The following is a 15865-nucleotide window of genomic DNA, read 5'->3' as shown; positions in this document are numbered from 1 at the left end:
TGTTAAAACGGGTGAGTCTTTTGCGGTTTGTACACATCTGGCTATTTAAAGGGGGGCACATACAGCTATCTAAAGAGGGACACATCTGTCTATCTAAAGGGGGGGCACATACAGCTATCTAAAGGGGGCACATCTGGCCCCAGCCCGTGGCAGGCAGGGGAGTGTTATCTTCAAAGAAGTTGGGTGCCTGCCAGGTGAGTTGAAGCGCCGGGCGGATCAGACGTGGGTTGGGGGTCTGGGGCTGCCGTACACACGCTTGACAATCGGCCGGGTTGGTCGTTATCGGCCGCCTCAGCCAACTTTAGTCAAGCGTGTGTAGGAGCCATTAACATTCCTGACAGCAGTTAAGACAAGAGGTTCAATAGGCTATCGTTACTCTGTATGGGAGCTGAATACACATGAGGTGGAGCAGCAGATGCCAGGGACATAGCTTACCCTTCAAACTTACATTTTTAAGCCTTAAAACTAAAGTAATAATATGTGAAGGATTATTTCTATATATATTTATGGCATTGGTTTATTTCACTTCAGGTTCACTATAAAACAGACACTATGAATCACTATGGCTTGATGAATATGGGATGACCTGTTCAGGGTTGTGCAGAGGTCACACACATAAACAGCTGGCTGGGGCCACCATATCAGCTCAGAAGCTCTTCCCTCCTTTTCTGTCCAGAGCTGAAGCCACAGATATTGCGGGACGGTTGCGGCCGCCATCAGGACGGTGAGGAATTTGCTTTTGGTTCAGGAGCCAAGCGAGATTCCGGCCAACTTCTGCTCAGAACTTCAATGCCTGGGGAAAATAACAGCGCTACAAAACAATACACTCCACCATGAATGATTCATCACCACAAGTGAAATATTTATTGCTCACGTTAGTGGGAAACGAGCAACGAAGCCAGAAATCAGCTGTACAAAGGCCGACGTGGATTCCCGACCAATCTCCTACCAACTACACAAAACTAGACAAACTCTTACACAAGAGGATATGTTCTATATACAGAGCAACCAGCCATGGCTACACACTGCCCCACCCAAAACTGGTCAGAGTAGTCAGCAGCTGCCCCCAGCCATTTCCAGGGTGCATTGTGCCGGTCTATGGCATGGACCAGCCAGAACATTCAATCACTTGAAGCATTACACATCCTGCCATTCCCCTGGCCTTCAGGATTTGTTGTCCAGAAGGAGAACGGAGGTATCGGAGATCCTACAATTTTTCTTAGAAGGATCGTAGCATCTTCTGGCTCAGAATCAGCACAATTTATGGACAAGTCAATCTTTCAAATAAAGTTTTGAAACAAAAACAAGTTGTGAAAAGTTTCCATTCCATTCTAAATCTTGACTGAATGTTTACTTATATTTTGGCACCTGAAGGATGGAATGTCTGGGATAGGAAATGAAAAAGACATGGAAATGCAAGTTTCACAAGATAGCAGCCATGATGTATGGTTCTGCAATAAGTTCACATTATATGTTACGGTAATAATACATAAGTGAGGAGGGATGCAGAGGTCCCTTCCACACACTCTCTGCTTGGGTCCTCAAGGACCCGAAGATTAGTCCAGTAGATGCTGGCTTTGTACAGCAAGACATGGCGCACAACACAGAATGGATGTCACAGATTCACAAGCCAAGTGTTCGTGATTCTTCTTAAGGCCTCGAGGTCACCTGGGGGGATCCTGTGGCCCAACCAACAAAGGAGACAACAGTGCACCCAACACTTACACTGATTACAGTCCTATTTTAAGTGAAGCCACAAAGGCATGCCATGTCCTTCCGGCCTTTGTAATGTCTATCCTGAGAGTCACTGTCCTGTCATCTCTGGATCCAGCCTCAAGGTGGACCTATACTGCTGACTGTGGTGTAGCTGAATTTTGACAGAGAAGCCCCGGTGGCACCTATATCCTCCTCTGGGTCACGAAAACGCCGGCATGGCTTAACGCAGCCAGCAAAAGTCCCCAGAAAGGCTTTACGAAACCGCTTGTTCATGAAGCAGTAAATGATAGGGTTGACGCAGGCCGAGGTGTAGGACAAGAGGTGGATGAAGGAGATGGGGGCTCCGGACAGGATGTTGAAAGCAGATTGTTCATCGAAGGCTTTCCAGGTGTTGGCGACATAGACGGGCATCCAGCAGATGAAGAACATGGCCACAATGACGATCAGCATGCGGATGACCCTCTTCTTGGCCATGAGTTTGGCTTCTGAATTGTTGACCCGCGCTCGGTCTATCTTGCTGCAGGCGCTGGGGGTCAGTGTGGACATCTCCATGGTGTTCCGACGCTTGTTGACTTGGATGTAGCATCCGTCTCCCTCGTCACAGCTGGTGGCTGACGCTCCTGTTGCTGCACTGACTCCATTTTTATGAGCTAAACGGAAAAGAAACAAATCGTTATCCATGTATAACTAAGTAGTCTCCAAGACAACAAACACTGAATCACAGAGGAGGAATAACCTACAAAAGTATCTGGAACACGAGGAGAGCCCTTTGCCAAAATGTTACCATCTATGAAAACAGAGGAAGTGAGATATGCTGGGAATACACAATGCGTGTTTTCAGTTGATTTCCCGTTCGATCGATTTTCCATTAGTTTTTCCGATTGATTTCCGGCTCGATTCCCTTATCTTTTCTTATCAATTTACATTCACTTCTATCGGAAATCGAGTGGTAAAACGATAGAAAGTAAGATCGGACACGTCGGAAATTATCTATCGAACCATCTATCTGCCAGAAAAAGACATGGTGTATTCCCAGCATTAGGCTTGCCATACACAATACAATCTGATTGATGTTACCAACATCTATGTATAATGAGAACCAACGTGGACAGGGCCACGGGAAGGTCACTCACATGCGCACTTCCTGTGACGCCCATGTTTCCTCCTTCTCCTGTTTGGCTGCTGAAGTGTGATGTTCAGGATAATTTGGGTTTCCTTATTCAATACCCTAAAATTGTAACACCAACACTACATACCCTAACCCTTCTCCTGAGGTTTTGCACCACTTGCGCTCTTGAGCCAGTCCTATATTTTGCACATCCACTTCATTCTCCGATTGTGGTTCACTATGCATGTAATGATTTACTTAGACTCTGTAACAAAATGTTCAGCCTTTTTTCTACTATCCTACAAGTTCCTGCATCTATTCGAAAGTGCTCTGGCTTACTGCAGCCTTTTCTAGTTGCTCCATTGCTGTAATAAATCAAATTTACTCTCCTTTGTCAGGTTTGTCAGCCCAAAGAGGAAGTGGCTGTAATTGTTTACAGACAGGAGGAGGTTACACTGATAGCCCAGCTCTGAGTCTCTTCCAGTCCGACGAAGGCTTTTTATAAGTCGAAAGCTCACTGTTTATCCATCTCTAAGTTAGCCAATAAATGGTATCATCCTGATTCAAAACTTCTTGCTTCCAGTCTTTCACACACTGAAAACTGTGAAAAGCAGAGCTCACACACTCCCTGCTCTCAGTAACTCAGTATAATCTACTGATAAAAGCTGATAATTGTGAGAAGCATAGCTCATAGGGCTTGATTCACAAAAGAGTGCTAACTGCTAGCACGGCCGTTTTCACGCGAATTTTCGCATTGCACGCAAATGCGAATTTTCACATGAAAATGATATCGATTTCACGTGAAAATGTGCGTTTGCACGCGAAAACGTTATCGTTTCGCGCGTAAATCCTTGATCGCGCGCAATGCGAAAAATTTGCGCAAAAACGGTTGTGCTAACAGTTAGCACTCTTTTGTGAATCAAGCCCATAGACTATTGCATAATGTAGACACAGACCTGCTATCAGTAATCACTACTAAAGATTGCAGCATTCTTCTTTTAAACTATGAAATAAACTCTAAAGGCTGAATTTATTGTTCAATAATATAACCTTTCATGGACACTGTAATGCAGTTTACAGGAACATGCAATATTATGATGAACTTCCTGTTTGACAGCCATATTTTTGTTTACAAATACAGTTTATAAAACTGCTTTTTTTGGGGTCAGGATCCTGGTTGGGAGCAGCGAAAATGTGACAGAGGGGGGCAGGAGATGAAAACCTACAGGCTGGTATGTTTATTATATGAGGTTTTTAGGTTACAGATTCTCTAACCTATTGGGGACCGCCGTAGGTTGAATCCGTGCTAGTAAAAAAGGGCGCACAGGGATAGTGGACAAAAAGGGCGCCGCCATAGACTGCAATGCAAAATATCGGCTATTCAGCGCCCGACAGGAAAAAAGGGCGCCCGAGAAATAGCGGTTACAGGGATCGTGGTAACAAAAGTTTTCGTTTACAGAATAAGGTTTATAACAAATATCGTTTACAAGTTCGTTTTGAGTTTGTGTTATACTTATTTTTTTTGTTTTTAAATTTCGCTTATATCAGTTTTTACTTATTATTTAGTTTAAAAATTTCGCTTACAAAAGTATAACAACTACATTTTCGTTTGCACTTCTTTGATCATTAAAAAAAAATTGTTTTCATATGTATAATGCGTAAATACCGTTTTCAACCTTATTGTATTAGAAATACATCGCTTTTGGTATTAACTTTGTTTTTACACTTATAATGTGTTGATTATAGTTACTAAAATATCACTTTTAATATTACTGTTATTTTAAGATTTCTAATGCTTTTAAGGCTATCTATTGTATTGTATATATTTATATATACTTTTCTCTATTTATAATATTAATGTATACGTGAATTTAAGGCTATTTTAAGGCTATTTATTCTATTACAAATATATACATTATTTTATTCAAGTTATTTGTAGAGAAGTATTTTAAGGATTAAATATATTATTGTTTATATGTGTTTAGGGTGTTTGTGCGGTGGGGATGGTTAGGTTTAGGCATTACCAGGGGGGTCTAGGGGTTAGGGATAGGTACAGGGAGGGTTAGGTATAGTTACAGTATAATATATGCAATCAGGGGGTGGTTAGGGTTAGGCACCACCAGGGGGGTGGTTAGGGTTAGGCATCACCAGGGGGGGTCTTAGGGTTAGGCATCACCAGGGGGGTCTTAGGGTTAGGCACCACCAGGGGGGTCTTAGGGTTAGGCACCAACCGGGGGGGTCTTAGGGTTAGGCACCACCAGGGGGGTCTTAGGGTTAGGCACCACCAGGGGGGTCTAGGGGTTAGGGATAGGTACAGGGAGGGCTCTGTGTGAGAGTAAGGTTAGGTATAGTTACAGCACAATATATGTAATATATACAATTTATTAAATTATATATATTTAAACAAAGAGGGGTCTAGGGGTTAGGGATAGGAATAGGGAGAGATCTGTGTCAGCCTACAGTTTGGTATAATTACAGTAAAATATCTGTAAAACCTACCATTGCTATGCTTAATACAAGTGTAAATAGCGTTTTTGTTATAGACGATATTTGAAGTTTCTTTTCAGCATTTGTTTGTTGTTATAGACGGTATTTTGCCATTTCATTTCCGTTTATTTAACCTATTTAGCACTAAATTTTCGTTTACAACTCCTTAAAAGAAAATTATGGTTTTGCATTAAAACGTACAATTTCGGCTATACCCCGTGCCCTTTTTTTCAGGCGCCCTTTTTTGATACACGCGGTTGAATCAACGTCCGGCAGGTGGTGGTACCGTTCTGACCGGAGGTTGATTCAACGTCCGTGCTAAAGAACCGCTCCCGACGCGATCGTGCGCACCCGAGAGGGGAGATTAAGCTGTCATATGACAGCTGGCATCTCCCCTCAGTGATCAGCAGCCATCGTGTATGGCTGCTGATCACGTGATCACTACGATCGCCATCGGATCGTAGTGATCACTTTGACAGCAGCGGCGGCAGGGGGGAAAAGAAGAGGATCCACTCACCTCCCTGCTGTTCCAGCGACGATCTGCGCCCCCCTCCGCTCTGGCCGGCATCTCTGCTCCGTCTTACGTCAGCGCCGGGTCCCGGCTTGATGACATCATCAAGCCGCGACCCGACCTGAGTGTCATTTGGAGCGGAGATGCCGGCTGGAGAAGAAGGGGGCTACTGCGGCTCATCGCTGGAGCCTGGAAGGTGAGTGATTGCTGCTGGCGTAAGGTTGGACACTTGCCACCATGGGGGGGGGGACACTGCCCAGCACACCACAGACGGGATTTCGCCTGACCCCTCCCCCCCCCCCAAATGCGCGCACCCCCCTCCACCTCAAAATACCCTGGTCCTTAAGGGGGGTTAGGCGGCCGGTCCCGAAGTGGTTAAGTATTCAATATTATTTTTTTGCAAATGAATTGTTTTTCACTAAGTATGAATTGTTTATGAACTTTTGGCACTGCTGCTCTTTCATTGGGTTCCACCTGTGGGAATCTTGTTGTTGAATCCTGTGTGCATTCATTAAATGCGATTACCGGGCATACTGCATTGATTAACTGAATATTAAATGATAGATTATATATGCATATCGGTATGATGAATCCGCTACTCTTTTTGTTATGTTTATACATTATTTGGATATATATATAATGTGTGTGCAGCACAGTCTATGGCCCTCAATCAACTCCCTTTTATTCCTTGAATATTCTCCTAGAAGATACTTTTGTTTATCTTTCCTATATAACTAGTACTTTGATAGTGAAAAAGTACCAACAATTTGTTAAAAAAAAAGTAGTATTAAAATTATTTGGAGTATTTTCTCACTTGTTGGTGATTTGAAAGGCATTTTATTGCCAAGGGCCCAGATGCAATCAGCTTTTTCTCCTCCTGACTTTTCTTCTAGGTGATATTTTTACAACTCATCAATTAACTGCCTTTTAAACCTCAAGCAAGCCAGGAAATACTCACAATGATTTCTGTAGTACTTAATCGCTACTTTTTGGTGCTTTTTTAATTGCAAAGTTCTGAAAAATTATTTTAAAAAGCAGAAGAAAAGTGATCTCCTCGGAGTAAACTCAGGAGAAAAAGTAAATCGCATATAGGCCATTACCGGTAAGTAAATCGCATATAGGCCATTACCGGTAAGTGAATCGCATATAGGCCCTTACCGGTAAGTGAATCGCATATAGGCCATTACCGGTAAGTTCTTAGGGCAGATATACTTTGGTTAATTTCCAAGTGCTTCTTGGGTTGATGTGCCAAAAATTAAAGGCAGAACATACACCCCCATAACCACGTAAAAAGGGACTATAAGCCGCACCGAGATCTATGGCGTACGCAAAATAAAAATCCACGGGGACATTTGGGCGCTGGGCAATAGCCTGAAGTAGAATATTGGTGACATTTACCGATAATCTACTATTTACAGTGGTAACATGTATTTGTAAAATATTGGTAAATATTGCTACCTATAGCTAAACCTAACTCTACTCTCACACAAAACCCTCAAAAGCCTAACCCTAACCACACCCACCCCATGCCTAACCCTAACCACACCCACCCCATGCCTAACCCTAACCACACCCACCCCATGCCTAGCCTTAAACCCCACCCCATGCCTAACCCTAACCACACCCACCCCATCCCTAACCTTAAAGAGAACCTGTACTGAGTAAAATTATTTAAAATAAACACATGAGGTAACTTTAAATGAACATTACATAGTTACCTTGCCAACAGTTCCTCTCAGAAGCTCACCATTTTCTTCTTACGGTGATCCCTTCCAGTTCTGACAACATTTTGTCAGAACTGAAATATATCAGTTGCTGTCAGTTATATATCAGTTGCTGTCAGTTACAGCTGAGAGGAAAACTGATGTGTCCATGTTTCCCTATGGCTCAAGTGGGCAATGTTACAGTTTAACTGTGTGCTGACCAGGAGGCGGTTATGGGGTAATGGCCATTTTCAAAATGGAGGACGGAGAATCCCATTGATCACAGTGGACAAACAGGATGCAGGAGAGGAGAAAGATTGATGAGTAGACTACACAGGAGGTAAGTATGACTTGTGTATGGTTATTTTGACTTTTAATTTTCAGTTCAGGTTTTCTTTGAATAAATAAATTGCAATAGTGAATGGACAGTATATGTTGTCCAATGTCCCTGTCCCCTACTATATGTGGGTATGACCACAAGAAAATTGAAGAAGAGAATGATAGAACATGTGAGCAACATCAATTGTGGCAAAAAAATTAAATGGTGAATACAAAAGCCCCCTAGCGGAACATTTCTGTGAGATCCATGGGGGCTCAACGTCTGGATTTAAGTTTAAAGGCATATATAAGCTCCAAGGGAACAGGAGAGGTGGAGATAGGGAGAGGCTCCTATTGCAACATGAGTGCAGATGGATCTATCTATTGGACTCTCTGGCCCCGAATGGTTTAAACCAGGAACGATGCTATACCCCGTTTTTGTGAACAGACCAAAGCAGTGACTATTATACACTATACATGTATACTGAGCATGTAAGAATAGAATAATGAGTACTAATCCGGATGGAAGAGCAGACGTAATTGTATTAAGCTGGGTTAAATGTATCATGTTACTATGGAGACAGGCATGCAGGGATATCCGTAGCAAGGACTATGGTGACGCAAGAGTCACGCCTCCTAGGCGTATTTACGTACGCATAAATTACTGTACTGCCCCCCCACGCCACGCATCCTGACGAAGCTCGCAGTGGGTGGGCGCAACGCGTCAGCTGGCGGGGCTACACCCCGTAGTGCGTACTGAGTGCTGAAATTGGCCGGCCGGCGGCAAGCGAAACTGCAATCGCACTACTCCTGCTTCCCTGGGCCAGGCTGCTTGAGGGGTAGAGCTGGGAGCCTGAATGGAGGAGGAACATTGTAGTCTCCGTGAAGTAATGGCCGGACAAGCTCCCTATAGCATCACCGGAAGCCATAAGGGTGAACAAGGAGAGGAATGATATCCAGGAACACCAGGAGGTGACCGCGGCTTGGAGAAGCTGTCTCTATCTGTGAGGTGGTAAGATCCATGAGGCAGCTAGCCTGTCATTACAGCAGTCTGTTATAACTGGAAACTTCTGCTTGTCAGTGTTATGTCGGCAAATGGTCTATCTCCAAATCATCAGGCAGCTATACCTATCTCCACACTCTGAAGACTAAAGCTGGCCACTAATGGTCCAATTTCTAGCGAAAAATCGTTTGAGCAATCAGAAATTCTGATCGGACGAAAAATCGTTCACTACACCATCAACTAACCAATCATTGCTTCCTATCTATCACGACCACCAAGAAAATCCAAATTTTCGTTCAACGAAAATTCATTTGGGCGACATTTTTTTTCACTCGTTCATAATCGAATGTGTCCACCAATGGAGATTATTTACAACCAATCCGATCAGAATTTCTGATCGCTCTGACGATTTTTCACTAGAAATTGGACAGTTAGTGGCCAGCTTAAGGAAAATTGGTACCGGTACCAGAGTAAATGGAGTATATGTGGGTTGCTGTGTGTTGAAATGTGAGGAGCGCTCTCTGCACTGTTTTAAGTGTTTTTAGGGCAGTATTGTATTGTGCAGTTTTTGATACTCTAAGCAACATTAATAAAGGTATTTAATTTTTGTATTCCCTGAGCGGCAGCATAGTATTTTTGTATTGAATTGGGATCATGTATTCTCCTTGAGCAGCTCCTGTGTATGGTTACGTATACAGTTTTTGGGAACAAACACTGGTGAGTGAGACAAATAGGTGTTGTGTATTTATAACCTTAAAGTGAACCTTAAGCCAGAAAATAAAAATGAGTTTTACTCACCTGGGGCTTCTACCAGCCCTCTGCAGCAGTCCTGTGCCCTCGTAGTCACTCACTAATCCTCTGGCCCCCCGCTGCCAGCTAGTTCTGCTTCTACCAGCCCCCTGCAGCAGTCCTGTGCCCTTGCAGCCACTCACTAATCCTCTGGTCCCCCGCTGCCAGCTAGTACTGCTTCTACCAGCCCCCTGCAGCAGTCCTGTGCCCTCGCAGCCACTCACTAATCCTCTGGTCCCCCGCTGCCAGCTAGTTCTGCTTCTACCAGCCCCCTGCAGCAGTCCTGTGCCCTCGCAGCTTCTCACTAATCCTCTGGTCCCCCGCTGCCAGCTAGTTCTGCTTCTACCAGCCCCCTGCAGCAGCCCTGTGCCCTCGCAGCCACTCACTAATCCTCTGGTCCCCCGCTGCCAGCTAGTTCTGCTTCTACCAGCCCCCTGCAGCAGTCCTGTGCCCTCGCAGCCACTCACTAATCCTCTGGTCCCCCGCTGCCAGCTAGTTCTGCTTCTACCAGCCCCCTGCAGCAGTCCTGTGCCCTCGCAGCCACTCACTAATCCTCTGGTCCCCCGCTGCCAGCTGGTTCTGCTTCTACCAGCCCCCTGCAGCAGTCCTGTGCCCTCGCAGCCACTCACTAATCCTCTGGTCCCGCTGCCAGCTAGCTCTGCTTCTACCAGCCCCCTGCAGCAGTCCTGTGCCCTCGCAGCCCCTCACTAATCCTCTGGTCCCCCGCTGCCAGCTAGTTCTGCTTCTACCAGCAGCCCCCTGCAGCAGTCCTGTGCCCTCACAGCCACTCACTAATCCTCTGGTCCCCCGCTGCCAGCTAGTTTCGTTTTTGCCGACAGGCCCGTCAGGACTGGCGACGCGTAAGTTTTTCTGCATTTCCGACTGCAATTAGCGATATTGCGGGCCGCAACGCGTACGAAAATACGCGTTGCCGCATATCTATGCGTGCGTAATGCGGCAACGCGTATATTTGTATGCTTTGCGGCCCGCAATAGCGCTAATTACAATTGGGAATGTGGAAAAAGCTATGCGTGGCCAGTCCTGACGGGCCTGTCGGCGAAAACGAAACTAGCTGGCAGCGGGGGACCAGAGGATTAGTGAGTGACTGCGAGGGCACAGGACTGCTGCAGGGGGCTGGTAGAAGCAGAACTAGCTGGCAGCGGGGGAGCAGAGGATTAGTGAGTGACTGCGAGGGCACAGGACCGCTGCAGGGGGCTGGTAGAAGCCCGAGGTGAGTAAAACTTATTTTTTTTTCTGGCTTAAGTGTCCCTTTAAACCCCACCCCATGCCTAAGCTTAAACCCCACCCCATGCCTAACCACACCCACCCCATGCCTAACCTTAAACCCCACCCCATGCCTAACCTTAACCCCCCATGTGGAACTTTAACCCCTCCCCCCTTCCTAATGCCTAATTTTAACACACACCCCTTACCCAGGTGGCAAATGCGGTAAATGAAAAGAAAATTTCTGCAGTAGTCTAAAATGACAATTTTGGGGCAAATGCCATGGCTCTGCTATTTATCAGGTGCCACTGATACTCACCGGAATTTCCTGCTTCCAATCTATGGGCTATGCGGTCAGAAGACTGGAGCTGCACGTAATGGTGGCTGCACACTTTCCCTCCCCCTACACCCTCATTTTCTGCTAATATTTCCAGTTGGTTGTTCAGTCTTGGCTATTACAGTGACACATGGAAGGCGGGAAGTTTATCTGGGTAAGAAGCATTTCCTCCATCAGGACTGAATGTTATACCTTATGGCTCCAGCTGGCACTGCCAGTCATTGTAATCCCTGCAGGAACTGCGGATGGCAAGACGTAGATCAGAGCTTCTCCGCAGGCCGCCATATTGTATTCCCCACTACAGCAGGAGACGCTGTCATTGTGTCTCCAGTAGTCCCTATCCTGGGCACATTCATTCCTGCATTGTGTATGAATGATTTATGAACAATCTGGCATTTCCTGTAATTAATAATTCAGCAGCCTCCAATATGTTTTATATCATCTCATTGTTTTCTTATTCGTGAAATTGTCCTCAGAAATTAAAGTTTGAATAGAGGAAACTCTGCCCAACAAATGTACTCCCCAGTGGTACATGGGTGCTAAAAGGCAGCAGCGGTCTTTAGGAATAGGTATTGTGTATGGTGGTCTTCAGGAACAGGTACCCTGTCTGTAGGGTCTTCAGGAATAGGCACCATTTCTGGTAGGTCTTCAGTAACAGGTACCCTGTCTGGTAGGTTTCAGGAACAGGCACCCTGTCTGGGAAGCAGTAGATTTGGGCGCATGAGACAAGTGGACAAAAAGGGCGCCCCATTCACTTCCATTATAAATATCGTTTAATGGGCGCCGAACAGGGAAAAAAAGGCGCCGGAGATTTTTAAGGATTTATAACGGCGCCCGGAGATTTTTAAGGATTTATAACTATGTTTGTGATGATTTAAGTTTACAAAATGAGCCCGTGACGAATAACGTTTATGAAGATACTAAATCACTATTTCTAAAACATTATTATCCACCCAAAAAAATAATTTACATTTTTTTCTTTACATTTTTTATTTATTAATGTCTGTAAAATATTATTATCCTTAGGGGGTTTTAGGTTTAGGCACCAACAGGGGGGGTCTTAGGTTTAGGCACCAACTGGGGGGTCTTAGGTTTAGGCACCAACAGGGGGGTCTTAGGTTTAGGCACCAACAGGGGGGTCTTAGGTTTAGGCACCAACAGGAGGGTCTTAGGTTTAGGCACCAACAGGGGGGTCTTAGGTTTAGGCACCAACTGGGGGGTCTTAGGTTTAGGCACCAACTGGGGGGTCTTAGGTTTAGGCACCAACAGGGGGGTCTTAGGTTTAGGCACCAACAGGGGGTCTAGGGGTTAGGGATAGGTACAGGGAGGGTTTTTAATAAACGTAAATATAAGTTTCACTTTACAAATAGGGAAGATTAACGTTTTAAGAATTGCCGATCTCATACACATTATTTAGTGATTTATAAATTCTTAAAACACTATTTATAAACGAAATTCTACACAATATTTCTATAAACGATATTTTCCATTTATCGTTTATACCACGCGCCCTTTTTTCCCGACGCCCTTTTCGTACGTACGCCCCTGTCTGGTGGTCTTTACAAACTAGCATACTGTCTGCTGGGACTTCAGGAACAGGAACCATGTCTGGTGGTCTATGGGAACAGGCACCCTGTCTGGTGATCTTTGGGAACAGGCACCATCTGGTGGTCTTTGAGAACAAGCACCGTGTCTGGTTGTCTTTGGGAACAGACACCGTGTTTGGTGGTCTTTGGGAACAGGCACCGTGTCCAGTGGTCTTTGGGAACAGGCACTGGGTCTACTGGTCTTTGTCAACAAGCACCCTGTCTTGTGGTCTTTGGTAACAGGTACCCTGTCTGGTGGCCTTTGGGAACAGGCACCCTGTCTGGTGGTCTTTGGGGACAAGCACCCTGTCTGGTGGTCTTTGGGAACAGACACCCTGTCTGGTGGTCTTTGGGAACAGGCACCGTGTCTGGTTGTCTTTGGGAACAGGCACCCTGTCTGGTGGTCTTTGGGAACAGACACAGTGTCTGGTGGTCTATGGAAACAGACACCCTGTTTGGTGGGCTTTGGAAACAGACACCCTGTTTGGTGGTCTTTTGGAACAGGCACCCTGTCTGGTGGTCTTTGGGAACAGGCACCCTGTCTGGTGGTCTTTGGGAACAGGCACCGTGTCTAGTGGTCTTTGGGAACAGGCACCGTGTCTAGTGGTCTTTGGGAACAGGCACCGTGTCTGGTGGTCTTTGGGAACAGCCACTGTGTCTGGTGGCCTTTGGGAACAGACACCATGTCTGGTGGTCTTTGGGAACAGACACCATGTCTGGTGGTCTTTGGGAACAGACACCATGTCTGGTGGTCTTTGGGAACAGACACCATGTCTGGTTGTCTTTGGGAACAGGCACCCTGTCTGGTTGTCTTTGAGAACAGGCACTGTGTCTGGTGGTCTTTGGGAACAGGCACCATGTCTGGTGGTCTTTGGGAACAGGCACCATGTCTGGTGGTGTTTGGGAACATCACCGTGATAAGTGGTCTTTGGGAACAGGCACCCTGTTTGGTGGTCTTTGGGAACAGGCACCCTGTTTGGTGGTCTTTGGGAACAGACACCCTGTTTGGTGGTCTTTGGGAACAGACACCCTGTTTAGTGGTCTTTGGGAACAGGCACCCTGTCTGGTGGTCTTTGGGAACAGGCACCCTGGCTAGTGGTCTTTGGGAACAGACACTGTGTTTGGTGGTCTTTGGGAACAGGCACCATATCTGGTGGTCTTTGGGAACAGGCACCCTGTCTGGTAGTCTTTGAGAACAGGCACCATGTTCGGTGGTCTTCAGGAACAGGCACCCTGCCTGGTGGTCTTTGGGAACAGGCACCATGTCTGTTGGTCTTTGGGAACAGACGCCGTGTTTGGTGGTCTTTGTGAACAGGCACCGTGTCTGGTGGTCTTTGGGAACAGGCACCCTGTCTGGTGGTCTTTGGGAACAGGCACCCTGTCTGGTGGTCTTTGGGAACAGGCACCCTGTCTGGTGGTCTTTGGGAACAGGCACCCTGTCTGGTGGTCTTTGGGAACAGACACCCTGTCTAGTGGTCTTTGGGAACAGGCACCCTGTCTGGTGGTCTTTGGGAACAGACACCCTGGTTGGTGGTCTTTGGGAACAGGCACCCTGTCTAGTGGTCTTTGGGAGCAGGCACTGTGTCTGGTGGTCTTTTGGGAACAGGCACCCTGTTTGGTGGTATTTGGGAACAGGCACCCTGTCTAGTGGTCTTTGGGAGCAGGCACTGTGTCTGGTGGTCTTTTGGGAACAGGCACCCTGTTTGGTGTATTTGGGAACAGGCACCCTGTCTGGTGGTCTATTTCGTGTTATCTGGATCTGGAGTGGTGGCTGTAGCGCACATGGACACCAGTGACAGCAACAGAGGGGATACAAAGTGGCAGCCGGAGCCCAACTTGACGGGGAAGAGCCCGCATAAAAACTCTGTGCCCTACAATTGATTCTACATACTGTGAGTGCAATTGCTTTTTAGAAACCAATACATTTTTACAGTTTTACACTATGTAAGGTTTATTCCCTTTGAGGTTTTATGGTGATTGGACGTGCATATATGAGGAGGTAACCGTAATCCAGGCAGGCGGCATCTGTGGAGGAGGGGGATGGCCCTAAGTGTCCCGACGTGCAACTAGGCCTTATTGAGGTCATAGAAGAATCTGGTGAGTCTGTTTCCTTATGGTGTGGTGGTGGAATTAATTTTGAGAACTGGGACTCATTCATATATTAGCATTGGTGTTCATTCATTTTTAACGGTTGTGTATGCGCAATCTTCCCTGAGAGCTATTTCATGTAATGCAGCAAAGCAGTAACATCTAGTATGAAATCTGTGGCTTTAAATACAGGATATAAAACAGGTTCAATTACCTTTGGCCTCCTTGTTCAGGTCCATCTCAAACTGGATCCCTCTGTAGAGTTCATGAGAGATGAGTCCATAGGCCACAATCATGACCACTCCGGGGATGAAGAACAGCATGGTCAGCAGGATGACATACCTAGAAAGGAGCAGAAGTACTTATTACTCCCCTCTAGTGGCTGGAGGTTAAATCACAACATAATCCACTCATATCCCATTTCTCACACGTTTAGGCTTCACCAGCTCATAGATTGTCTTTTCTTCTGAGTTATGATATGTTAACCCCCCCACCTCCAAATAAAAGTAGTGGTAAATGATCTGCGAATGTACGACCACCCAGAAAAATCTGCATTTTCCCACTACAAAGTCAGTGGAATGTAAAGTCCACCAAACGTAGATTGTCCCCTTTATGTGCAATAATGCAAGGGGTAATTATCAGTGCAACACTGGTTTTTCGTTCTATGTAAACCCCCCCCAGGGCCATAACTAGAAAATACTTGACTCAATATCAAAATGTTGTTTGAGGAAGATATAGGCATTGGGAAGTCACATGCGGGGGGGCCTTCCTTTCTCTAAATTGCAGTGTAAGGTAGAAATATGGCTCCCCCCCCCCCCCATACACACACACACACACAGCTCTACAATACACACACACACACGCACACACGCACACACACACACACAGCTCTACAATACACACACACACACGCACACACACACACACATACACACATACACACACTACACACACGCACACACGCACACACACACACACACACACACATACACACA

General features: G+C 46.0%; 1 protein-coding gene across 1 annotated transcript in view; it reads right to left on the bottom strand.

The window, feature by feature from the left end:
* Window positions 1-836: 836 nt before the first annotated feature.
* CCKBR (cholecystokinin B receptor) overlaps window positions 837-15865 on the bottom strand; it is a 159712-nt gene continuing 144683 nt past the window's right edge. Inside the window, exons 4-5 of the mRNA XM_068264022.1 lie at window positions 15085-15212; window positions 837-2366 (exon numbers count right to left, since the gene is read on the bottom strand). Of these exons, the coding sequence (XP_068120123.1) occupies window positions 1834-2366; window positions 15085-15212 (661 nt within the window). The 3' untranslated portion in view covers window positions 837-1833. The remainder of the gene's footprint in view (window positions 2367-15084; window positions 15213-15865) is intronic.

Source organism: Hyperolius riggenbachi, chromosome 2 (assembly GCF_040937935.1).
Source record: "Hyperolius riggenbachi isolate aHypRig1 chromosome 2, aHypRig1.pri, whole genome shotgun sequence".
In the NCBI taxonomy this organism is placed as follows: Eukaryota; Metazoa; Chordata; class Amphibia; order Anura; family Hyperoliidae; genus Hyperolius; species Hyperolius riggenbachi.
Note: the sequence above shows the minus strand (reverse complement) of the source record. Positions and strands in the feature narration are given on the sequence as shown.